The sequence below is a fragment of the Gasterosteus aculeatus genome, chromosome 16 (genome assembly GCF_964276395.1).
Source record: "Gasterosteus aculeatus chromosome 16, fGasAcu3.hap1.1, whole genome shotgun sequence".
Lineage (NCBI taxonomy): Eukaryota > Metazoa > Chordata > Actinopteri > Perciformes > Gasterosteidae > Gasterosteus > Gasterosteus aculeatus.
Window position 1 is genome coordinate 14,797,642 of NC_135704.1, and position 25,651 is coordinate 14,823,292.

Consider the following 25,651-nt stretch of genomic DNA (forward strand, 5'->3'; position numbering starts at 1 on the left):
CTGATGATAATCTGATGCATTTCTGCATATATGAATGTTGTAATTGAGGATACACCCCGTTGCTCATGAATTACAAGTGATGGAAGTGTGGCATGGGGGACGGCTCTGTGCATAATGAGGTGCAGTGGCAGACGTATCATTTAATTAAAATGTGTTGTGACAAAGGCCGCATGTATGTAAACGGTCAAACTAAGAGAAGTTGAAGGTGAGGAAACTCTGCCGATGCTTTTAAAGAAAGTGCACAAAAAACGGCAACGTTATGTGTCACTGCAGAAAGTGAGCAAATATATATTATTGAATGACAATGAATGGTGTGGTGACGAGCTCTTCAAAGCATTATTGACCGTTGTTAATAGACAAGTGCCTTCAGAAATGATCCAATGTGTTTCTTTTACAATCTTAATAAAGTGTTCTGGACAGATAGAGAGAGAGACGGATCAATAAATGCTAAGAAAAGATGTTTTTTTGTGGCACATTGAAGCAGCATGCAGGGCTTACAGAGGCATGTGTCAGATGTGTGAAACCCGAGTGCTCTCCAAAAGGCTAAAGAAAAAAAACAAAACTTCAACGGTCTCAAAGTGGCGGCACGAAGCTGGAAACGCCAAGAAATGGTTTAAGACTCTACTGACCTGACTTTGATACTTTTACCAAAAGTAATTAAAGAGAGCAGAAAGGCAAAGGATTGAAAAGTGGTGAGCTCGGTTTCCCCTAGGCGGTTTTCCACTGTTTAAGAGACACCTCAATGCTTTCGTTGTTCTCTTCTTTGTCTGCGTGCGTCTGGTTTCGGGCGTCAGTAGAGATTGCTTTTGTCGCGTTACTTGTGTTCTGTTGTCGTACAGCTTTGCTACAGCTTTTCCAGCATTTGTCCAACTTAAGGTTTCAACCAAACAATGAAACAAAGGAGAAGGTTCTGTCCCACCAGCGGAGATCAATTCCTGTCTCTCCCTGCGTTGTGTGAGTCGGCACAGCCTCTTTCACAATAGTTTCTCTCAGGTGTACCCGGTTGTAAATGGAATAGTAAATATAGCAGGGGCCCCCGGGGGGTACCGGGAACTCCCCGAGGGTGCAAGCAAGGCTGCTAAGTGCGTCAGCAATGGAGGAGCTGTGGGTGACTTGTTCCTCCTGGAGGGCTGTCAGAAGCTGACGGATGGAGAGAGAGAGCGATTATTCAGAGCTCAGGAGATAGTGCTCGTATTAGCGGGCTCCCCCATGCAGCGGAATCACACCCAATCACACCTCCATAAATAAGGCACACGTACCCTGGCACAACAAAAGTGGCCATGCTGATGAAAGAGTGGTTATCATGAAAGAGTGCTATCAATGACCAGAAGAGCTGTGCACTCAGCTGCTCGGCGTTGGCGCCACACTGGAGGTCTTGAAGCTCGTCGTGAATTGCTGCTCGTAGCTTTCATTCGCGCAGGCTTTTCATGTCTATTTTGGGCTTCAACCCATTTGAGATTTTTTCTTTTAGTCTCGTCAGGTTTGATGGGAATGAGTAGTGCACAGCTGGAATGTTGCAAGTTTTATGCATTTTGAAGTTAACATCATCTGACATCTACTGTGTAATGTGACTAATTAAGATGTTTTCATGTATGTTGACTTTTTCCCGGCACTGAGTGATCTTGGGTAGCCTCTTCCCTACTCTGACATAAACAGCTGTCTTTGAGTTTGTAAACAAATAGCCTGCTGGTACACATCATCTTTAACTGGGATTCGAACCATCGATTTAAACTGGAACAGAAAACTGGTTAGCTCAGTTTAATACAACACGTGGTGTCTTAATTATGCATGCAAGCTACTGAAAGGAAGCATTCACTCTAAAAAATGTCACTGTAAATTTTTTGTGAAACTGCTGCACTGACAGGTTCTGGATGAACTGAGATTACGCGTCTGACGTCACGTTCAGGAGCAGTCGGTCACGATTAACACTCAAATGACTTTTAGGCAATGAACACTGTGAATAATACAAATATTTATAACCTTTACATTCCAGCCACTGAAACGACAGCGAAGGCGGCGTATGGGATAGGGAGGGTGTGCTGTGCAGCACAATGTTGGCGGTTCGAATCCTGGCTGCTCCCTGTGCTAAGTTAAAGTGTCACTGAGCAAGACAACTAACCCCCAATTACTCCACATTAAATTATGTCAAACCATGTTTAGGCGTTGGCCTCTGGTTCCATTTTCCTCTTCTTTTCCTTTGGCCCCATGCTCTATACAGCTCACTTTCAATGTGGCACGTATTGAAAAGCCACAAATGGCTTTTTGCCTAATAGGACTATTGTGGCTTTCAAGTACCTAAAAAAATATGATATCTTAATAGAGCGGTTTTCGCAAAAAGCAAAGGGCCTTTGTCTCATCAGCCATCAGTCGGCTGCATCTTTATTGACTGCTCCACTCCAGTACCACCAATTCATTCTCTCTGTATTATTGTGTGTTGTTGTCCTTAGAAGTGGGGTCAAATCTATGACATAAATTAAATGTAAAATGATATAAATTTTTCAGCTACAACTTTGAGTTCACTTATACACAACTTAACTTGTCCATGTCTTTGCTGTTTATGCCAAGCGTGTAGGTTGTGCATCCATTATTTTTCTGTGTGCAACATGTGCAAAAAATGCTTCTGCTGGAATGTCCTCAACGTGTGTCACATGGTATCAAACCAAGACGGCCATGTTCTAACCGGAGCTCCTCTTTATGTTTATCCGGATGTTCAACACTGCTTTTTGTAAATGAATAATAGTGATTATGACTTTGGTTTGTTATCCTTTGGATTATGTAAGACAAAAATATCACATGAACATAATTATGTCGGTTACCCTGTAAGCCACCATTATCACAAAGCCAAGACGAATAAACTCAATGATGTGCTTCGATGAACTATGAAACAGTTCAGCAGATTGAAATGTTGCTCTTTTGAGCAAATAGCCGCCGCCTCAAAGCAGTGTTGTCGTGTCAATGATTGGCCAGGCAACAAAGTGTTAACAACGTATTTGAGGGGCACGAGAGGGCATTAAATAGTTTCTGTGGGTTGTCATTCAAAGGCAATTTAGGAGGCAGGAGGATCTCATTATTACATCAATTTAATTCCAATTAGGAGAAACAAATCAAATCATCTCTTTCATAGCATGTGGCAAAACGACTGGATGAGAAGTGAATGTGACTGACATAGATAACCACATCATATCAGCAAATTAATTCAATTTATTACTTCTTCTGATTTATATTTTCTTAAATGAGGACAAAAGGTCGAAAAGTAATTATTTTTTGGATAACGATTTATGAATAAAATTTATCCTAATATATTGTTTAATTCGTCTCTTCAATCACCTTAATCTACATATTATTATAACACAATGGTTATCCCTGTTTTATAGCATTTTCTGAGATGGATGTCAGCATGTATTGAAATGGGAGCTAATTTCAAGTATTTAAAGGTGAAAGAAGCAATATTTAAAAATATTTTTCTTTTACAAGATCAGGGAGTGTACTGTAGGCCTATGTGTGTGTGTGTGTATAGCATCAGCGTTTTAATATACAAGAAAGTGACAACTTAATATATTCTCAAACAAACTCCAACTATCTGAACTTCACATACTCATCCGCTCTATGAGGCTGTGAGGCCATTATGTTGTCCACTAGTTATGAGGCCTGGGTGGGATACCGGTTTAAAATCTTCTTAAGGTATGTATTTAGCACGTGCCGTTCCGCCGTAATAACTCACGTTGCTCTTGGGCGGGTGGCAGAATGACGTCACAGAGGAACTTTCAGCGGTCTGAGCTAGTTATCTTACCTATGCTGAGGTTGAGTCATGGTTATTACTTTATAACAACTACAAAAACCCCACTCCAAACACTCTTTAACAGTGTAAAACACCACGACACAACAGCGTGGGACATATAAACAATTTGTAACACTAATAGTTGTACATTTATAAAATTACCCCGTCGAATTGTATGCTGGGTACACCTCACAACAAGAAGTAACTTTAAGTTAACTCTGCTGCTACATGAAAACACGGAAAAGAGCGATACAGGAGCGACAACATAAGACGCACCAACACAACAACAGGAGTTTGGAGGGTTTTTGGTTTTGAAAAATCGGACCTAGGTTACATCAGAAAACGATTTATTGCAAAATATTTTCTCTGGTGGCAACACTAGCAGCCACACAAGATAACGCGCTTCCCTTCTTGTGGAGTACGGCCAGCATATAATCCTTATGGATATCAAATTACAGAGAACAATTTGACAGTGACACAAGTTTTTACTGCGGGGAAAAAGCTATCAGCAATTTATATTCCTCTCTTACCACGGAATACTTTTACTTGGGAAATCGGTGTACTTAGTCACACAGACTTTGATGTTACCATGGAGGTGCTGCCAAGCGCCGCTCTGTTTCATGCTGCAAAAATTAACCGCATCGTCACTCTGAAATGATGATGGAACCTGAAAACGAAGTTGCCATTATCTAGTATAACTTATAACTCTGTGTGGAATGTTTTCAAACTGAGCATCTTTATGAGCGTGGCTTACCTTACTAAGTTAGCTCTATTTGACTGATAATATTCAGAGAACAGTTTTCAACAACAATTGATCTATTATTTTATAGATTTATTTCAGGATACTTTGTTCTTTCATGAGAAACATGTATTTTTTAAGCTGTTGTGACAAATGGATCAGCCTCAACACCACACTCTTTTAAAACTTCAATCTTTGCAGAGAGTCCTGTCAGATCTAGACTTAATAGACTTTCAAAACGTGAGACAAGGAATTTGAACAAGCGTGTTTTCTATTTGGCATTTTCAATCTGCAACGTTGTTAGCGGATCCTGAAGGTCATTTGTACACTAAGAATTACTCAATGAAGACGATTAGATGTTTCCTTCTTCTGAAAACAATTATTTTACTTCTGAAATTAATTTAAAACTTGTTCTGATTGTAGTCTCAAATCAAAACAATAGTAATTGTACATTAAGATAAGTGAAATCCTCATTGTGATCACATACTATTGCAGCTCAGAAAATAAATAGCATATTTTATAAGACTTCACCAAGAAGCAAACGCAGTTAAAGTATGGAACCATGCAAAATATTCTGACAGCTCACTCTGGAGTGAATCTAGTCCTTTCAGACCAAAAAACTAACCTCACATGTCTTAGATTGATGTCGGCCAATTTCCTCTTTAGTTCTTTTCTTTCTCAGTTCATGAATAAAGCAATCATGGAGGTTAAGTGAACGCCATTGAATTGTGCTTGATTGCAGGCCGCCCGCTAGCTGCAATTTAAATCCTTTCTTTCTAAATAAACCTGCATGTTTGAATGACAATTATCTCTCCACGTGTCTTTTCTTGGTTGCAGGCCAGTGGGGTCAGTGTGTTGGGGACGAGTGCGGTTCTGGTGGTCTTCAGACGAGGACCATATGGTGCGTCCACACGGAGGGCTGGACCACCCACCATTCTCACTGCCAGCATGTGGACAAGCCGGAGAGCCAGCGGCACTGCTTTAAGGTCTGCGACTGGCACCAGAACCTCTTTGTTTGGGACGTGTCAGAGTGGGGGGGCTGCGTTCTCGTCCCTTTCTTTTCCAACGAGCACAAGCTGAGGACTGCCGAGTGCATCACAGCACAGCACGGCATCCAGAGGCGACAAGTCCATTGTGTGCGCACTTCAAACCGCACCACGGTCACCTTGAGGATATGCGAGTTCTTTTCCCAGAAACCGCCTGTGGAGCAGGCGTGCCTCATCCCCTGCCCCCAGGACTGTGTAGTGTCAGACTTCACCCCCTGGTCCAGTTGCAGCAGAACGTGTGGCGCCGGCCTGCAGCATCGGACGCGCCATGTCCTGGCCACGCCGATGTACGGAGGGGCGATCTGCCCCAACTTGACTGAGACCAGGACGTGTTCCAGCCTCCTCGAGTGCCCCGCCGGGGAGGGGGAGCACCAGTACAGCCTTAAAGTAGGGGCATGGAGCGAGTGCCGACTACCCCATCAGAAGGACGCCCTGTTGAGTGGCAGGACCACGGTGGACTTCCTCACCGGCTCCAACGGGAGTAACGCAGTCACGTTGCACACGCAGGCAGCCCACCAGCACCGGCACCACCACAACCGACACGTGCACAGGTTCCCCGTGTCGTGGGACCTGGAGGTGGGATACCAGACGCGACAAGTCCGCTGCACACGAAGTGACGGCAAGAATGCAATGTTGAGGTGAGCGGCCAGAATGAAAAAAGAAAGGAAGATGGACAGGAAGAAGGCATCTCTTAAGGCTAAATAAAAAAAACAAGATTATGATGAGAGTGAGTTGTAATTGTGCCCTTTAGATAAATGTGGGTGTCTGTGAGGGCAGATAGTCCTAATGGAATTGATTTGTTTATACGGCTCTCCAACACTCGTATGCATACCTACACATGCAGAAATAAACCACTTTCCATCTCGTGCTGACTCTTTGTATGCAGAGAAAATCTTTGCATGTCATTGATATTGACTAAATACTAGATCCATTTTTTGCTGTTTGTATGAGAGGTTTAAAATCATATAGCTTGTTGTTTGTTTGATATTTGAATGTCACTACGCACAGCAAGGCCTGTTCAATGACTTCATGACTAAAGTGGAAGTGTGCTGTTGTAACCATTTACAAAACAGTGTCTGATTAGCAGGGTACTTGCCTGGAAGTGCGATTGGGGAGTTTGAATATGGATTTCCCACCTGACTTCTGCCTCGTTCTCTAATTACAGCCTAATTACATAGTAAAATTCTTAAATGAGCATTTTACGCACATCCTAATAACCAACCTAATCAAACTTTCCACATTAAACAATGTAATCTTAATTAAATGTCTAATGGAAGTATTTCATATATATTTAATTAATTGAGCACACCAGCTCTTTGTATTTCTGAAAAGGCTGACAGCATATGAGAGATATGTGTTAACAGGATGTGTAATAGCTTAAACTGTTGTCATGTGGAGTGGAAACTGCAAAGGTCACTTGTAAATCAAGATATCCACTGGTATGTTCCCCAACAGATGTTTGGCTTTCAACATCAGTTATACTCCATATAATTTACCATTCTATTTAAATACCAATCACACCTAACATCTGCCCTGTTTTGGGCTCTTCATTATTATAATTCTATTTTCAAACCGTATGTGTTCCAAAGATGTTATGTTAAGAAATGCATGTACTATGTTTCTCTATTATTGCAGTATATTTTTCTTTATGGTCTTTGTTTCTTCCAAATCTACAGTCTATGCACCAAGGACGACTCCCCGCTGACCTTTAAGGCGTGTGTGATGCCCAAAGACTGTCAGACATCTGATTGGTCACCGTGGAGTCCGTGCTCAAAGACCTGCCGCTCCACCGATCTCTCTCCTGGTTACCGCCTCAGGTCACGAATCATGACGCAGATCACAGTTGGAGGGGGGCAGAGATGTCCTGCCCTTGAGGAAAAAGAAGCTTGCAACATCATTGGAGATTTGCTTCCAAACTGCCCCAGGTAGTTTCATAACTATGATGGTCATCGTCTCCTTTTGAGCTCACAATCCTTGAAAACAACGGGTGACCTTTTAATGCTGATTTTAATGTACTCAATGTCAAAGTCCAAAATCAAATGATGATTTCCAATTCAGCTTTTCAACCATATTTAGAATAGAAAGCCAAGAGGCTATATTTTTCCTCATTTCTTTGGCCGTTTTCTCAGTTACTTCAAGACACCGACAATGATTTGTATTGTTCAGAGCTTCTGACCCAAAGGACATGACATGAACGAAAAACAGTGTTTTAGGAGGGTTTCATTAAGAAAGGCTTTGGCAAATATTACATGAAGTAAACAAAGTAGTCAATAGAGAATAATTTCCCCTGCTGGTCGATTTTGTTTTATTTGCTAAATCTACACGGATTGCCTGAGAGCAGAGGATTTACATGATTAGGGAAAACTCATTACGGAAATTAAGCATTTGATAGATTACCACAGGCTGTTGTTCTGGTAAACTCCTCCGATAGCATTGCTTCCTGCACCACTGCATTTTTCATACTTGAAACCAAACATTGGTTTAGTTTCAAAGGGTAAAAATAATCAGCCTTTCTCCTGCTGACACACGAGAGAGGCTCAGACTGCTCTTGCTATTTAACCTTTTTGCTTTGTGAAACTTTTCTGAAACAACCGGCACTACTTTGTTGACATGATCTCCTCTTTGAAATGCATTCCGTTTCAGCCTGATACCTCTGCATACTTCTTAAGACATGTGAAACGATAAATGACGTCAATGCGTTTGCCAGGTATGTGTGGAGGACCACCGACTGGGACGACTGTCGCGTCCTTTCGTTACTGAGCCAGCAGGACCGGCGGCTGGCAAACATCAGTATTCTGTGTGGAACAGGGATTCAGAGCAGGAAGACCTACTGTGTTCAAGTCCCTGATCCCTCAGCACCACATCACAGGAAGGAGGGTAAAAAAAAACAGATGTTTTTTATGACCAATACTTGCCCCTGTGAAGCTGACTAATTACCTCATTATACTTTAAAACACCTTTAAAACAGGCTGTCGGTATTTTACTGTTATTTTACCGTTAAATTATTTGAGGTGAAAGTAAAATATGTGTTTTACTTTAGTATTTTTTGTCCTACTTCCTTTCCCCTGCATTATTGTTTGTGCGGGACATCAAACTAACTAAATCAGTTGAGTGTGGGGGTGACATTGTGATTTCAACACAGAGGATTGCGTTATATTGCACGAATTCTCCGTGTAATTATGTCTGGCCTTGAAAGTAAGAGAAAATGCGGATTTTCATTTCAAGAGGTTGAGAAACACGGCCGATACCGGCTCGCAGGGCAATGTGTTTTCATATTGGATCAAACATAGCGCTATCATCAGTAATGGTATTAAAGGGGGTGAATTGATTTACTTTCAACTCCGAGCGGAACTCCATCATTCCGCCCCCTACGAATGATGTAGTGTGTTATTATGCGATGTGTTGTATCACGCTGATTTAACAAGCTGTATTAAAACATAGACAGGTGTCCTAAGACCTCGAAGAAAGTCAATTTAGATTTACAAGAAGACCATATTCAGAGGGAGACACATTTTATGATGTGGTTTTTGTTAAAAGGCAGTGGGGGATTCAATGAGTGTGTGTTGGTGAGGTACTCTGAATCTTTTGAGTAGTGAGATGAAGCGATAGTTCAGTAAACTTACAATTTACAGAGAAACGCAGTATTCTAACTGATTATATATATATATATATATATATATATATAACACATTATATAAGAAAGACTTTTGTTCAGTGCCATAGTACTCGTATGTCTGGTCATGGTCGTTATCTTGTTATTTCTAGAATATCAATTAATTTTAATATATATATATGAGAGATCCCTGGGGCTTCTCTTGAACCATCTCATTTTAACTATAGTAGTAGACCTTTATTGGTTTTCCTGGAGTTGCAGTTTTCCTTTAGATAAAACCTAAAAGGTCAAGGAGGTTTTAGCTGAAGCCTCAAGCGTGAAGTGAATATAAATAAATGAATGAATAGGTTTAGGAATGGAAAAACCCTGAATTGTAAATGCAACCAGTTGTACTGAGTTTCTAGGAACTTGGCTGTCAACAAAAATATGGCTGTCAACAAAAATATTACATACAAATTTTGTTCCAATGCCAATTAAACAAAGTTAAAGTTTTAAATCTCATAAAATCAGTTATTAGAAGGGAAGAAAAAAACATGTATCACAGTATTTCATTTTTTAACTAATTAATTGACTTAATATTTTAAGTTTGAGTTCCTGTTCTTTCAAACCCCTTGGTTTCCTGCATAATAACCATGACATTTTTCAATATACAATTTTCCTTTGACCTTATTTCTTCAGCATCAACTTGATGAGTCCATAGCTGTTAAGTTATTTGGCAGTTGCCCACCACGTGAGAAATGCTAGGTGTGTTAGGATTACAAATACGTTTAAGCTACAATATCAATCTTTCCACCAATGGATTTTAGGACAAAGACCAATAAATCATTAGTGTATTGCTCAAGGACACTTTGACATGCAGCGAGTACATGCTGGGGCTCGAACCCCACCTCTTGGCTGAAGGATGGCGGCTCCACCCACTGATCGCAGCCCTGTGCGCATGGCTGCAGCTCCACGAAATCCACACAGCAATAATGCAATCAGATGAGTCTGTATCCCTACTTTCCCTACTTTTTACTGCTGTGTCTGCTGCAGTAATGCAACTGACAAATACACCAAAAAAATCTCAATTTACAGACCAAAGCAGACAGATGTCTTCCACGCCGAACAAACAACAACAAACACCGTGTAAATTACTTTTGGTAAAAAGACAAAATGCACGATGGACACTTAGTGAATTTCTTTTTAGGTTTTCACTCAATGATGTGCGCAGGTGCATCAAAATGAAATATTACATTGAGGGAATCCAAGTCCTTTGGGATCTTGACCTTTTTTTAGTTTTGTTTGAGAGCCCATAACATGTTGTTGGTATTCGAAGCTAACAGCCATGAATTGGTGATGTAGGGTTACAGGGGCTTGCCTTATTATCTCCCTGTTCAGCTCCTGTTTACTCCCTCATGGTCGCTGCCCTCTATTTAATATTCTCTTGAGCTAAATATAGATGAGAGGTTTTAACTATTTTCCTCCTCTTTTCATCTTTTTTTTGTTTTCTCCTCAACACAGTGTACAGCATTATAAACCGTAGCGTTTTCCAACCGCTCCCATCTTCATAACCAGAATGGGTTTATGAAAGGAATGCTTCTTCATCTTCCTCAATCACTTCACAACTCAACTCCGTACATGTTGCTCACAGTTATCACACACACACACACACTAACGTACGCCTGTGTTAATTCTCCTATTGTCTGGTTTCTTTGTTCGTCCAGTGTCCAGGCCGGTGAATGCTATTCTGTGTACTGGGGAGGAGCCCCCCTCGGCAGTCCAGCCGTGCTCCATCCTTTGCCCGCACAACTGCCTCCTCTCCCAGTGGTCACCCTGGGGTGGCTGCCTACATGACAACTGCAAGGAACCGCAGGGGAAGAAAGGTACGATGGAGTAAGATGTGAGAGCAAACATTTCAGCTTTCAGCTTGAAGAGCCACATGGTCACATTTTCCAAATTTCTGTCTTGCACACAATGCAATTATTATTGCACTGCGTGCAAGACAGACACCTATTATTATCTAAGGAACTTGTTTTGGAATGATTAACAATGTCCTTAATATTGATGAAGATGTGAGCTCTGCACATTCAACATTCGAGCAACAGGTGGAACCACAGCAAGGCCGCGGCCACTGGTGACGGGTGACGCATGCTAGCTGACAAAGTTTCAATGTCGCTGTAGCAGTCCTTAAAAAAGAAAAACCAGAGGTGCTAAATGCCAAGAATATGTTCCAAGATGCATAATGCCTCCAACTGTTTTCGCCAGTAGAATACTGTTCACTCAGGATCATGTTTGACAGATGGACGGGCAGAAGGATGGACACAAGCCATCCAAAAAGATATTGTGGATCACTTGCTAACAAGCTGATATGATTTCAAATTGTAACTGATAATTGCACAGATGGTCTGGTGGTGAAATCACATGCACTCAGTCTAAAGCAATCAACTGTTCAGCTCTATTACAGGCACGGAGTACAAATGCAATACACCTAAGAGTACCTTTTACTTAGTGTGGTCGACAAGGGGCTTTATACTAACCTTGCTTCATGAACTTAGCATCATTTAATGTTCAATCAATAGATGGAGAAGCAGGGAACGGAGAGAGAGCAATGTTGTCAGAGGAGGAGACAGAGGGCGAATATGGTTGGATTATGAATTGTCTGTTGATGAGCAGCCAGCTGAGAGGAACCGATCACACCTATGGCTCGCAGTCTCTGTGGACGCAGGCTAGAAGGAGTTACAGCGAAAAACACATGTCTGTGTGTGCGTGTGTGTGTGATCAAGTATTCCACACACACCCCCGCCGTCTAAATGTTCTTGTCGTTTTCCACAGGCGAGCGTGTGTCATATCCGTCTGCTTTAGCAACGCTACACGCCGTGTGTGTGTGTGTGTGTGTGTGTGCGTTCCAGTTAGCCGAGGAGCAGTTTGTGTGTTAGTTCTGAGCTAAAAGGGCAGTGTGACCTCGTCCCTGTCATGAGTAAATGTGCATGAAGGCCCCCCGGGGAGCGACTGAAGTGTGCATTGTTCAGGTCAGTGCCCACGCCGGCCAACGCCAGCGTCTCTATGACATGAGCCAACTCGCTTCACAGACAGTGTCGTTAATATATTTCAAGGAGCGGGAAACGCAGAATCCGCCTCTCTTGTGGCACGGTGACTTTTGACGGGCTTCTTAAAGACCCCCCCCCCCCCACAACCCACCCCAGCATAAAGAGTATGAAACCAGCGGAACATGGCTCGCAGTGCGCCTCGTTGCCTGCGAATCAATGAACACTCACTGAGTGTTGGGACGTCGCTATGATCCTTGTTGCCACTGGTCCTTGAGCCGCAGATCATTTCTTGCTCCCGTTGAATTTACACTTTGCCTTTTATGTTCCACAAGGGCAGAATAAACTGTGGTTTGTCTCTAACCGACGGGCCTGCGGGATCCCAGCGTTCAGGTAGAAGATCACCACGCAGCTCCAGCGCTGCTATCCAGAAAATTACAAATTTAAATTGCCTCGCAGTCGTTTTACTCGCTTTTCAAAATGTCTCATGTTATCACATTCGGCAGCTATGTGGGTAAATTAATTGAAAACGGGAGGTTAGTGAATATAATTCAAGTAATGCCTCCGCTAGAAATCCCAAAGGAGGGTGTGTGTTTTTTTTCAGTGTGCTGAGAACCACTGAATGGCCCTTGTCTCCATGTGATAAACCTGGTATGAACAAGAAACCTTTAATAAATAATAACCACGGGTGCATCCCCACACCGAGCTGTAAGTGCTCCGGGCAATACCGCGATGGGATCAATAGTCGCTTTGCTCTTCCAGAGCCAACACCATTCGGATCAGGCTCCTGACATGTGTGCATCACACCGGGAGATGGTTCGGGGTAATTCATTCAGCGGGCATCGCAGGGGTTGGGCAGTTCAACCCTGTAAAGGGAAAAATATGTTGGGCATTCTTTGGCGAGCTGCGGTGAAATGAGAATGGTTGAAAAAGCTGGAAAAGCTGCAGCTGCTCAGCAGCTACTGGAGGAGGTGCTTGAGATCATAAACGCATTTCTACCTGACCATTACCATTTCTCTTCCAAGAACATTTGTTGAGCCCAGTGGTTGATAGAGACTGTTTGAGGTGGCCACTTAGTGGGAACCTTTTCAGAGGAAATAAATGATTCATGAAAAACCCAGCTCGAGAAAATCAATGTTTTAGAGCGAATCAAAAGTATGGTACAATTTTGTAGTGGATTGGATAATCTGCTTGAAGATAACGTTTTTGTCCAAGTTTTTATTTTGTCCTTGGAAAATTGGCCGATCGCAAATGTAGCACTGTTTATTTATGGTTGAAGTATTGCGTATGAATAAGTATTTTAGGAACAATATATGCATCTTGACGCTACATAAAACTAAATGACATGTGCAGTCAAGTTTTACTTTTCTTTTAAAATAAATAAATAAAAAAAAAGATTTGAGCCTTTTTCCTGTGGCCATACTTGGTGAAAAAGCCTGCACTGTGTGCACTTTTCATGTCCCCCCCCTGCAGCTCCTGCATGACAAGTAGAGTGGACCTGGAAGTGATGTTTGACATGGCCCGTCCATCAGGACGTAGAATACATAATGTGTCAAGAATATAGGGGCTGCTACTCAGGACAAAAACGAGAAGGAATTTTATCTGCAATCATGTCACCTCCTTTTAGACCATTGTTACCCGCTTCTTTTTCACTTTCTTTGGTTAGTAAACTTTGGAATTAGAGAGGGAGTTTGAGCTGAGACGAGCGCTTAACCAAGGACATTTCACATCTACACCTGCCGAGATTGTATTGTGGTGTCAGTGTTACAGAATTTAGGAACAGAAACACATGTTGCAATAGTGAGGAGACGGTGAGACTCAGTAATTGGAGAGACAGGTGTTGGTGTGAAATGCGAGCCAGCCGCATATCTGAACCCGAATCATTCACCCTTTCTTACTATTTTTTGCCAGCCATTGTCTGATTATCTCCCCCCGCCTTTATCTCTTTTGTTTTACAAAAGAAAGAACCACTATTTTACAAGGTCATGTGATTAATGTTTAATCCTAACCCTATCGCTAATCCTAAAATGTTAAAAATGGTATAAAAATAGGTTAAGAATATTCTTCTTGCCTAATCATTTTTAATTTTTATTCAATTGAAAGTGGATTTTGTATCATCAGCAACCCATTCACATCTTTTCAGCAACACATTGACAACTTTCTTAACGTTTAAATTTTGCTTCAAACTAAATCATAAACTACATTGAAAAGCATTTACTTAGAGCAGGAAGTAGCTCCTTTTGAATGCCGGAGTACAAAAAACCCGACTAGAGGAAGGATGTTTTTTATCAGAAACACATTTTTGGGGATAAAAACACCACAATGGCCTCACACTGCACATCATGGACTCCTACCTTGGTCTTATTCAGCGTTAGCGTCTGAAATACATGGTGGCTTTCTCTCCCTTTCTTAATGCTGCTGTCCACAGCACAGTTGATAAAAAGAGCTAAATAATTGATCACAGCGATAATGTGCAGGCGAGGCCACATCTTAACACTGCACTTTATTGAAAGTTTCTGAACAGTTATATTTTTTTACATCAATATCAATTTCTTTCTCTGACGATCTTTTTCCTTTTCTCAGGTTCCAGACAGAGGAGGAGAGAGTTGTTGTGGGAGTCCAGCGCTCCGCCGGAGACCTGCCCTCATCTGGTGGAGTTCATCCCCTGTGAGGATCCCGCCTGCTACCTGTGGCAGGTCGAACAAGAAGGAAGATGCATTCCCACCAAAAACTCCTGTGGTCCCGGGAAGGCGGCCCTCAACGCCACCTGTGTCGGTGCTGAAGGTACAATCGGTTCATCATGTTCATCATCAAAATTGAAACGTTCGTCCTGCTGTAACGTTATGTGGGTTTTTTCGTTTGAATTTACGGGACAAGCATGGTTTGTGTTCAGTAGTCAAATTAGGGTGCTAAAGACAGATTACATTAATCTTTATAACTTTCAGCTCAGATTTTATTAACAGCAATAATTGTTACCATTTGCGTTGTGTTAGGATGTTTTAATCGTGTTAAAAAGCATCCGGCCACACAATTCAACATTTCTATTTCTCCAAGTAGCGGTGGAATTCACGAAGGCCGCAGTAAAGCCATCAGTGCTGCGGTCCGGACACGTAATGCAATAACGTGACGCGTGAACCACCGCGCACAGACACACCTTCGTATTGGCCGATGGCTACATCAGCGGTAACGAAGCGGAGATTATTCATGAGGGTCCATCACCAAGTTTATGGGCACAGACAACATTGGCCTGATTAAAAATCAGAAACACCGCTTCCTGCAGGCATTGATTGCTCATCTTCATAGATTATAAACCTAATTGCTCCCTTTTTTTCGCCCGTGTTTTATTATTCTGTCACAATGGATCAAGTGTGTGTTCATCAGGAAGGCAGTGGAGGGTCCGAACGCGTCAGCCAACAGAAGAATCTGACCAGTTTTGACAGGACAACTGAGAATGCGCGCTTTGCCGGGTTTGAAGAAAAATGGCTTATGAAATCATCTGCAGGCGGATCCATTGTTAGAGAATGTTGACAAGTTGTTCACTGTTGCTTCTTTAATTGGCTGATCGGATTTACCATTCGAGTGTAGGGTAGTTATTTTCCACACACAGTCGCAGCAGTATCGGGGGCCAAGTTGTTAAGTGATGCAAAACTCCTGTGGAGACTTTTTCTGCAATGAATCGCAGTGAAATATAAGACTGCGAGCATCAAGATATATCAACTCAAGGTGTCACTACTGGCACCGTGTGAAAGTAGACATGATAAGACAAATATTTCCATTTCAAATACATGCAGTCAATTAAAAGTGTATTTTAGCGTTTCTAGTTGAACCAAGTTTAAACATACTGAAATGACTTATTTCCTGTTAAGACCGTACTGAAAAAGAAAGTGGTAATTATCTATTTTCGTAACTTTAAGACGTTTGGTGCGCTGCTAATGTTTTTGTAAAATGAGGAACATTATCTGCTCATCCTACCTTTTACAGCCCAGGTACGTGTATAGTATCGGCCGTACTTTAATTATTTGAACGGTGGGTAGACGGGAAAGAAAAATGGAGGATGAGACGGACAGAACAAGCCGCCACGATAATAATGATCAAGTTTTTTCACTGGATCGAATACGCTTTACTTGTAATACAAAGTCAATGGCGCTTACAGAAAGCTGTCATTAATTGCAAGTCTGTCTGCATATTCAGATCTAGTTATATATCTATATCTACATGTGTGTGGTTGGAGTTTATACGTGCAGATCTGTAGAGCTGTGGATGGGAATCTGGAGCTGCTGCTGCAGGACTGCACAGACCTTCATACACATCCACCGCTGGCTCATTTTCAATCAAATATACTCTGGCAACTGACAGGCTGATCGGAGAGAAAGAAAGAAGAGGCAGGAAATACTCTCAGCGGTGAGAGGATTGTCAATAGAAATGTTGGACGCTTTCATAAACAAGAAGTGTCTCTGATATTTGTGAATGCCCGTTTCTTTCATCAGTATCAGCTTGACATCCTGTCAGCAAAAACATTAGATGAGCTACTTGTCCTTTTTTGAAAAGCTGATTTGATTGAAGCACCTGGATGGGTCACAGACGTTGAAGCTGGAGTGCAGAGCTGTTTATTCATAAGATTTGAAAGGTGTCTGGGAAACCATGAAACAAACAAACTGACTAAAAAAAACAAAACTTCAGGGCCACGCTGTCGTATGGTGTCGTTGTTTGAGGAACGACGTCATGCTTTTATCAGATTCTTCATGTTGAGTGGAGTGTCCGCACTGGAAAATGTCGCCATATGAAAAGGGTAAATTCTGGCAATGTGGTCAGTTGAGGAATTTGCTTTCAGTGTTGAAATCCTTAGAAGGACACCTCGTTGTTCATTAGCCATTACGTCGAAAAGCTGGAGGTTGATGCTTGAAGAGAGGTCATCTATGACCGGGCATGTCACAGCTGACAATCCATTTTAGGAGTTGCCCCATTACCTTTTTACTACTAATCATAAGTAGTGCTGACATTTCTTTAAAGGTTCAGTTTATTGTCGGTCTATTGGACAAGTGGAGCGCCCGGTTTACAAATGCTGCCGGTGTGCTGCTGCGTTTGGAGATATTGCGGTGAAAAGCTCATTTCTGGACCATGACGATTGAGACAAGGAGTGTTTTCCCCACTTTACTCCTTGATTGAGTAAACATTTAGGATTCCCAGAATGAAACTACTCTGCATCTCAAACCTGAAAACTCGCCAAGTTGTCTGAGAGAAGTTCATGTCTGTAGAGAGTAGGAGATTTCCCAGCAAAGTTTATCTAACGGAGATTCAAATAATTATCTGTGGCTGCTCAAGCAATCAGAAAACACTGTCTGTCACCTACAGGCAAGCTTGTATTGCTTAGAAAATACATGAAGTAATTCCCAAAACCACTCTGGTATATACAATGGAATAGACTGTCCCAGGGCTGTTGAAGGACATTGTGAGGAGGATCCAGAGGACTCCACTCCTTTGAAAACTACTGTTCTCCCACTAGCTTTCACAGTGGAATGATATATGGATAACTGCAATGGGAGTTATAAAGTGTCTGGTATTAATGAACTCCATAGGAGCTTTAACTGAAAATACATGTGTGAGATTGTCGTGCGATCAAATCGCGGATTCTCTCGGCCTTCAGTTAATGAGAGTGTCCGGCCGTTAGGTTTGTTCAATTGTACCGTGGGGAATTGGATCTATTGAATCTCTGAAAAGTATATATCCATTGTTGCTCGTTCTATTTCAGTGTAATTTCATTCATTCCGATCCTTTCAAACGACTTGATATAGAGCCTTAATGTGCTTTACATTACACAACCAATGGAACTCTGGCAATTCATCTGCAAGAGTTGTTTTGTTCGAAGTAACCGCTCATCTCCATGCCAACCGCCTGCACAGCCGGTGTCAGTCATTTGCCGGTAATTTGCATTAGTTTCATCAATTTGTCATTCATCCACCCGATTTCCACAAAGACCCACCCCACTCAGCCTCTGATTGGCTGATGCTAGTGCCTCCAATGCAGGAAAGATTGATCCACGGTTGGTTGGGTAAATTATTTGAACTGATGTGGATTATAATTCAGTGCTCTGATGTCCAAATTACGGGAGAAAAATGTTTTTCTTCTAGAAATGTTGACTACATGGATGAATTTTGATTTGATTTAACTTCAGGAATAAAAAGGAAACAAACTAAAAAAAATGGTACCACGTATCAGAAACGTGCAAACCAACAAGAGAACACCAGTTTATTCACATCATTGTATTCATTTGTTAACGTGAAGGGATTTATGGCAAGCCCAATGTCATCATTTAAACTTCATACCATGCAACTTCAACAAAATCACCAACCTCATAAGCATGTTAGCTACATAAAAAATGCTTCGGATGCTGTTATGTGCTGGAAGGTGCTGCTACAATTATTGCAAACTGAGTTAGGATAACATGACATCTCACACAGGGAGGCTAATGGGCGTTTATTCAGCAGCTCCACACAACAGCAAATAAAAAACAAAAGTGCTGCGTTTGCCTCACCCACTCGCTTTTTGCCCCCGGCTTAGTAAAACTGTTTTAAAAAGCACCCAAAGCTCCCTCTCTTTTCCCAGCAACCATTCACGAGTGGTAAGTGCCATTTCCTGAGCGGGCTACCAACCACCGGTACGCGCCGCCTCAAACACCTGGTGCACCTGCGAGTGGCAGCTGACGCTTTTTGACATTTCTGAAAGCAACAACATGGTTACCATCACCGCGGATTGATCCCTCCTCCGCTGATCAACAACATTCAAATGATGAAGACCTCAGAAAAGCAGCCTCGGGCTTTGAGGCGGTCGCGAATGCCGAAATTCCAAATTGACAGCCAGATACGGGCAAAACATCAACTTCTGACCCAAACCAGTCCGAGCCCACTTGGACGATCACACACATACTGTATATCATCCAATTTGCACTGTTGGTTTTTCCTACTTTGCTTCACTATCTGCCCGCACAAAGTGGAAAGGATTATTAAATCTTAAACAAAGGTGGGGACTTTTTTTTTCTTCATCTACCCGAATAATAACGATGAAGAACATTAATTGGTAAGTGGGCGAGTAGAATAGAAATCATGTCGAAAATTGCATGCAGGAGGGAATGGTATTATATCTGAGTAAGAGACCCAACTACAGATCCCTGTATTAATAATGCAAAAGGACCCCTAGGGCAGTCATCTATTTGTGAATCCACATGTAGTTTCCCACACATACACACACTAAAGTTGTGTATTTGGATTCAAGTTATCATTTCGTTTGTCTTTAGGCGTTTTTTCCAAAGCAAAGCTTTGAGAGCCTTTTGTTAATTTTGTTTGTTGAACATATTTATTAGTTCTTTGTTTTTCAAGCAGAACAGTTTTTAATATTGACTGGTTTTCAACTGTTGGCAATAACACACCCGCACGATTGGAAAAAATTGTTTTGCATGAAATTGCACACATACAACTATACAGATAAGGTAGCAACGAGGTGCACATTTGCATTGCACTGGAGAAGCCTTTGAACTGGAACGTCATTGTGTTTCAACCCGTAATGATCCCACAGAGAACTTTTGGTCTTCTGATTTGTTAACATTTGCATCTGTGAAGTCATATTTTAGGAAGTCAATGTGAGATTTTATTTTACTTTCTACTTTATCTGCTCATCCAGCTTACTTGTTTCTTTCTTTTTGTTTTCATGATTCTTTAGATTATGGATTTTACAAGATAACGTGTTTCTAGTTGGGATATTAGAGCCAAAATAGTTATTTAAAATGTCAATATTTGATTGATTGATTGATCGATTTGGTTTGGATGTGTAAGGCGAAGGATATGGGCAGTACAATTGTTGGATGGAAGATTGCAATGATTCTTGTTTTATTGCATTTGGCAGGTAAAGTAAAAACTGCAGGTTCGAGGGATCTCTGGTTTGCAAACGGTTGACAAAATGCTACAGCCATTCCTGTAGAAGTGACTTTTTTTACTTTAAATAAAATGTAAACTTTTTAAGCATGGTCTCCTTTGTTCGTTTTCACCCTTTAATGGTAAAAGTAGGTTTCAGTTACACTAAAACATTAGATGGTAAGCACACTGTACCGCAGTCTCCGTCCGTTTAAAGGGCAGAGAGGTTGATTTACAGAATTTATGGCGCTATCCCTGTTTCATTTTAATGCCCACTTATGTGAAGCATGGATGCCTGAAATAATTACCTTGGACGAAAGCCAAGCTGAGCAAAGTAGATATTTCCCTCAGCTTGAAATCTCATTGTCGGTTTAAAAAAAAAATGATTATGCAAAGTAAAACCAGTACAATTCCTGTTCAAGAGCAGCAGCTTCCAGGTCTTTGCCCACTTTATTAAGGACATATGTGGCCATTAACATTATTCGTGGTTTTCTTTTGTGTTTGTATTACCTCTATGAAGTCACCATTCACTTCCTTGCCGACGGCGAAAAACAGCACTCGCACCAGACACCTGAGAATTGTTTCATTTTTAACATCAACTGCAGAATCCTCCATGCTTTGCTCACTTGCATATTCACCAATAAAAGGACTCATGCCTCCCAAAACAGTAACATATCTATTTACATCTACGTTGCTTTAACTTTATGGATGAAATGTTTTTCACACTGATTTGGCAATACTTACCTTCGCGCTCTCTGCCGCATCAAGGGTGGTCGCCCCAAGGAGGAACAGAGTCCCATCGATGACAAATCTTCCCTGGGGTTGTTATTGTTGAAGCAAATCCCATGATTTAGTGGCAGAGTTCACACAAGTTAATGATTTTCAACTGCTGTGCGTGAGCGTATATTCCCCAAAACGGTGCCTCAGCTGCTGCTGCCATTGTTGTGACCCCATAACGGCAGCTCAGTTACTAACATTGATCTCTCTCGCTTTCACTCGGACAAGGAAATTGCCCTCTGGGCAGTGTCCAAATAAATATACTGTAACATATATATATATATATAATTATTATTATTATTCCCCAAGGGTGTTATTCAGTCATGAACATTCGTTTGAGATTCTGTAATTTCTGTCTTTAATCACTCAAGAAGAGAGTCATTCGCATGAAAGTGCAGCAAAGAGAGAAGGCGCTGTCTTTCCTGTAGCTGTTTCGCTCCTGACAGAAGAAGCTGTGATGAATATTTCATTACATAACTGCAAGATGAAGGCTAACGGAGACCTTTTTAAAGCTCGCTGAGAATACCAAGTGGATGATTTAATAATTTTCTTTAGATCAAATTTAACTATATTAGTGGTCGACGACCAAGTTTGATGAAAACTCTTAAAGGTTCTGTGGATTCAGACTGTTATAGCAGAACACAATTATCTCCTATAAGATTTCCTTACATGCAGATTGAGTGCCTTTAAGCGAGCGGCAGTGACTGTGAGTCCCAGTGCGTGTGCTCCGCACCTGCTGACATCATCCAACCTCGTCACTGCATCGCTATTAGTTCCTCCAGCACAGCTCAGTTGTTTGCACATCTGCCCAGCTGCACAGCAAAGCCCACATGATTGATGTCGGGTGAAGTAGAGGTACAGGACGTTTAAATGGGTCTTAAAGCTTCTGTTTTAATGCATTTCCCTGTACTTGCCCTCCTCAGATGTCAATGTGCCGATTGCCCACTGTGCACACGTCCGCCCCCCCACAGAAGCGGCGTGTGAGGTGGCCTGTCCTGCAGACTGCGTGGTTGCATCCTGGTCCTCCTGGTCACCTTGCTCACACAGCTGCGCCACCAGGACAGCAGAGGGGCGACAGAGCCGCACCCGCACCGTGCTCGCCGTGCCAGGCAAAGGTAACGCAACTTTCAACGAGACTGCTTTGACTCGTTCACCGATTCCAATTACTGCTGTCCCTTATTCTCTGTGTTTATTGTTCCCGTGTTTTGTGTGCAGAACCTCCCCCAGGTATCAACTCTCACTCAAATGAAATGAAAAACAAAATGTTGTTTTATTTTCCTCTGATTTTTCACTACAAAATGTGCCTTTGAGTGGGTGGCATTGCCGCAAACACTTAGAATCGTAGCTGTCATTAAGTGTGCAGTTTTGTTTATTTATACATGGTACTGTCAAAGTGTATTTATAAAGGTAGAAGACAAACCGTTAGGGAGGAAAGAGATCAATTGCACAGTGTTTTCTCAGTTACACATTTGAGTGCAGCGATATCTTCACTGGGTTGGGGAAACCAGGTGGACAATACTGAATGTAGAATAAATACAAAGCAGGTTTTATATAATTTAGCGCTAAAGTGTATTAGCAAAATTGCAATGCCAAATCTGGTGTAGTATATTGCAAAAAGCTCCTGAGATACTGTAAAAACATTGCAGAATGCAGAATGTATCATAGTAATAATTTCACAAGGATTAAAAAAAAAGGCTCATATCAAAGTTCAACAAAAAAGTTCCTTGGGCCAAAGCCTTTATCGGAGGGCTTTCCATGACCCTGGGAAAACTTGTGTGATTTCAGAGACAGACATTTTTCGTCTCAAGTTCTTCATCTTGAGTTGTCCATCCTTCATCTTGACCCCTTCTCCGGACACTCTTTTTCTGCCGACTGCAAGTGCTTTGTTTACAAGTCGGGCAGCAGACTCTTGGCAACCAGCTACAACCCATTAATCCCTGGATCCAAGCGCGTGTCTAGAGCAACAGTTGATGAAATCATCTCACAGTTTAAGACAGGTTGCACAGTGTGTTGCTAATTATCAATATGCTTGCATTGCAGAAGTCTGTGTGTCTGCGTGTGTGTGTGTGTGTATGAGGGGTGTAATTGTTCTGAAAGTTACAGTTAACTTTAGGACGATTACTTCTCCCCACATGACACTTAGGATCCTACTTGAAACTGCCCTGGTGTACTTCCACGTAGATTGGACAGAGTCTGACCAATGTAGACCAGTACACATCAAGTATATTTGTGTAGTATTTCCTGGATGCATGTAATTCATATGTGTGTGCATGTGATGGATGATCATATCATTCTAGGTATTGACATGTTCTTAAGTATCTGACTTTATTTTATTTTACCATGAACCGGTCTAAACTCTCATTCCAAAATGAAAAAACAGGAAGTCACATATAGAAATACACGGAGAAAAACAGCCAATCGCATATTTTATGAAATTGGAGGTGACACTATAAAAATACTTAAAGCAACTGCCTCAATGCGTGCACAATTGTGTCGCCTACCACACAGCAAAGCCACACACTCTATCTTGGTGAATACAGAAATGTATTGCTCTATGTACTGTGTCATACATGACAGTAGGTGTCGAAATAATGACTATATATAGGGTCATTATTTGGACACCTTATGTCATATATGACAGAATACAGTGAGCAGGGACTGTAAAGGATCGCTGTGGTGTGTTTGAGGGCAGTGTGTTAATTGGACAGTGAATAATGTTGCAGGACCCTTACTGTGACTTTTCATTTGTAAAACAAACTTGTTTGAACTTATAATGGGCCAACCAGAAGATTTTTTTTTTTGTCGAGCAGCCAGCGGTCATTATATTGTATTATTATTAGCATTGTATTAGCATTTGACTCCCAGCAGCTTACCTCAGCGCGTTACTTCAGGTGAAAACGTTTTTTAGATTCTCTCCAGATGACGTGTACTCTGCTTCTTTAAACTGGGACTATTTTTACCTTGCTTAAAAACACAGCAAAACACTAAACTCTAAACTCACTAAACTGCTTTTTTTTTTTCTTCAGAATGCCAAATAAAAATCTTTGCAGCCGTTCCTATGTCTTTAATTCTGTTGTTATGTCCTGTGTCTCGGTGTTCAGGAGGGAAAGAGTGTCCGGCAGCTCCAGCCCTGGAGGAGTGGAGAGTCTGTAATGAGCACCCTTGTGCGGTGTTCTACTGGGACGCCTCAGCCTGGGGCCCCTGTATAGAAGACGCGCCCACGGATCCCAATGGAACCAACTCCTGGAACGGGACCTCTGCGTGTGCTATGGGGGTTCAGATCCGCACAGTGAGCTGCATGAAGATGAACGTTGGCGCTGTGACGAATAAAAGGTACGCTCTCTCCGTCCACGCTCTCTTCTGGAAGGGCCTGTGACCTTATAGTGTTGTTTCATCACAAAGGTTTCGTTGAAAAAGCGCTGAGATGGCTTTTGTGGGATTCTATGGCAACGATGTCTTGATAAGATACCATCAATAACCACCATTGTATGCTAGAGTGGCACGGCCCATTGCCTTTTTAGCATATATTTAGGATACTATCTCTTTGTCGTGTCCTATGTCCACGCAGCCAAGCTCCGCCCACAAATGGCCTTTTCCACCCATCTGTCACCATTGGGAAAAGTTTGGACATTTTTAACTAGAATACTTTGGAGCAGCCAAACACACACTGGGCGTTAGGCATCCAAGTTGCAATGTCATATTGGGTTAAACTCAGTATTGGGATTTTGCATACGGACATGTACAGACCTTCGATGATTTTTCTTTATCATGCTTTTTTTTGGTCTCCCCTCTGTATTGCTCATAGTATTCTACACTGAGCAGGTGTAATTCTTTCTCTCTTTTTTTACAGCAAAGTAATAAATGAAGAAAATAATTGAATACATGGATTCATCCCCCAACAGTGTTTTACCTAATTGGATTTGGGATGTAAACAAATATTCTACATTTGAATAAGTATTACGATTGTCAAAAAACCACAACAGTTATTGGAATATTAAAGTGTATATTCCATAGAGGAAACAACCTGCACTCCTGCGGCTGTCTGACTCCAGCATTCTGAATGTGCCGCATCAAGGGAGTCAAACAACGTTAATTGCAAAATAATTAAATTAAATTGAAGTGAGTGGTGGTGTTCTGCAATATCCCAGCTCCATTGACGCTGTTTTTGGTGAATGTCTTTGGCCGTCTGTCTGCGGCGTCTCCTGGGGGACACCCGCCTTCCCCAGGCTGAAGGACAGCAGACATTTACTGAACCAAAATAGCGCTCATGTCCGCGTCGTGGTCATCGTGGGCCCATTTATTGAAGATATTCGCCCGCCCACTGTGGCAAGTGAGGGAAATCTGCCTATGGGGGAAATGGGAGCTAATCAATATTGGTACGGTCGATAAGTTCGAACCACACATGCTGTGGGGTATTTGTAGATTTTATTTATCTGTCTATGCAGATTACGCTTTGCTCAGAGCATTTCAAAATACCGGAAGTAAGGTCAAAAACCCTTTCGGTGCGGATTAGTCAAGCTGAACAATGTAAGTTCAAAAAGAATAATGGATGAAAAACAAATACAGTTTTATTACGTTATTTTTGTCAAAATTAGGAGAATTTTATTACCTCTCAATGGCACTTTGCAAGATGCCTCAGCCGCTGGCTAGCGGCGCTAACAATAGTAAAAGTAGCGTAGATAACGGGTGGGAAAAACATGCAACACGTCATTAAAGCAAGGTGAAGCCCAGGTAACAATAGATGCAGAGAGAAAGAGAGAGAGAACACGTT

At 41.8% G+C, this 25,651-nt stretch overlaps 1 protein-coding gene across 1 annotated transcript in view; it reads left to right on the forward strand.

The window, feature by feature from the left end:
- thsd7ba (thrombospondin, type I, domain containing 7Ba) overlaps positions 1-25,651 on the forward strand; it is a 110,722-nt gene that overhangs the window by 43,981 nt on the left and 41,090 nt on the right. The window contains exons 4-10 of the mRNA XM_040201649.2: positions 5,355-6,201; positions 7,240-7,488; positions 8,271-8,440; positions 10,880-11,038; positions 14,783-14,983; positions 21,804-21,995; positions 23,982-24,213. Of these exons, the coding sequence (XP_040057583.2) occupies positions 5,355-6,201; positions 7,240-7,488; positions 8,271-8,440; positions 10,880-11,038; positions 14,783-14,983; positions 21,804-21,995; positions 23,982-24,213 (2,050 nt within the window). The remainder of the gene's footprint in view (positions 1-5,354; positions 6,202-7,239; positions 7,489-8,270; positions 8,441-10,879; positions 11,039-14,782; positions 14,984-21,803; positions 21,996-23,981; positions 24,214-25,651) is intronic.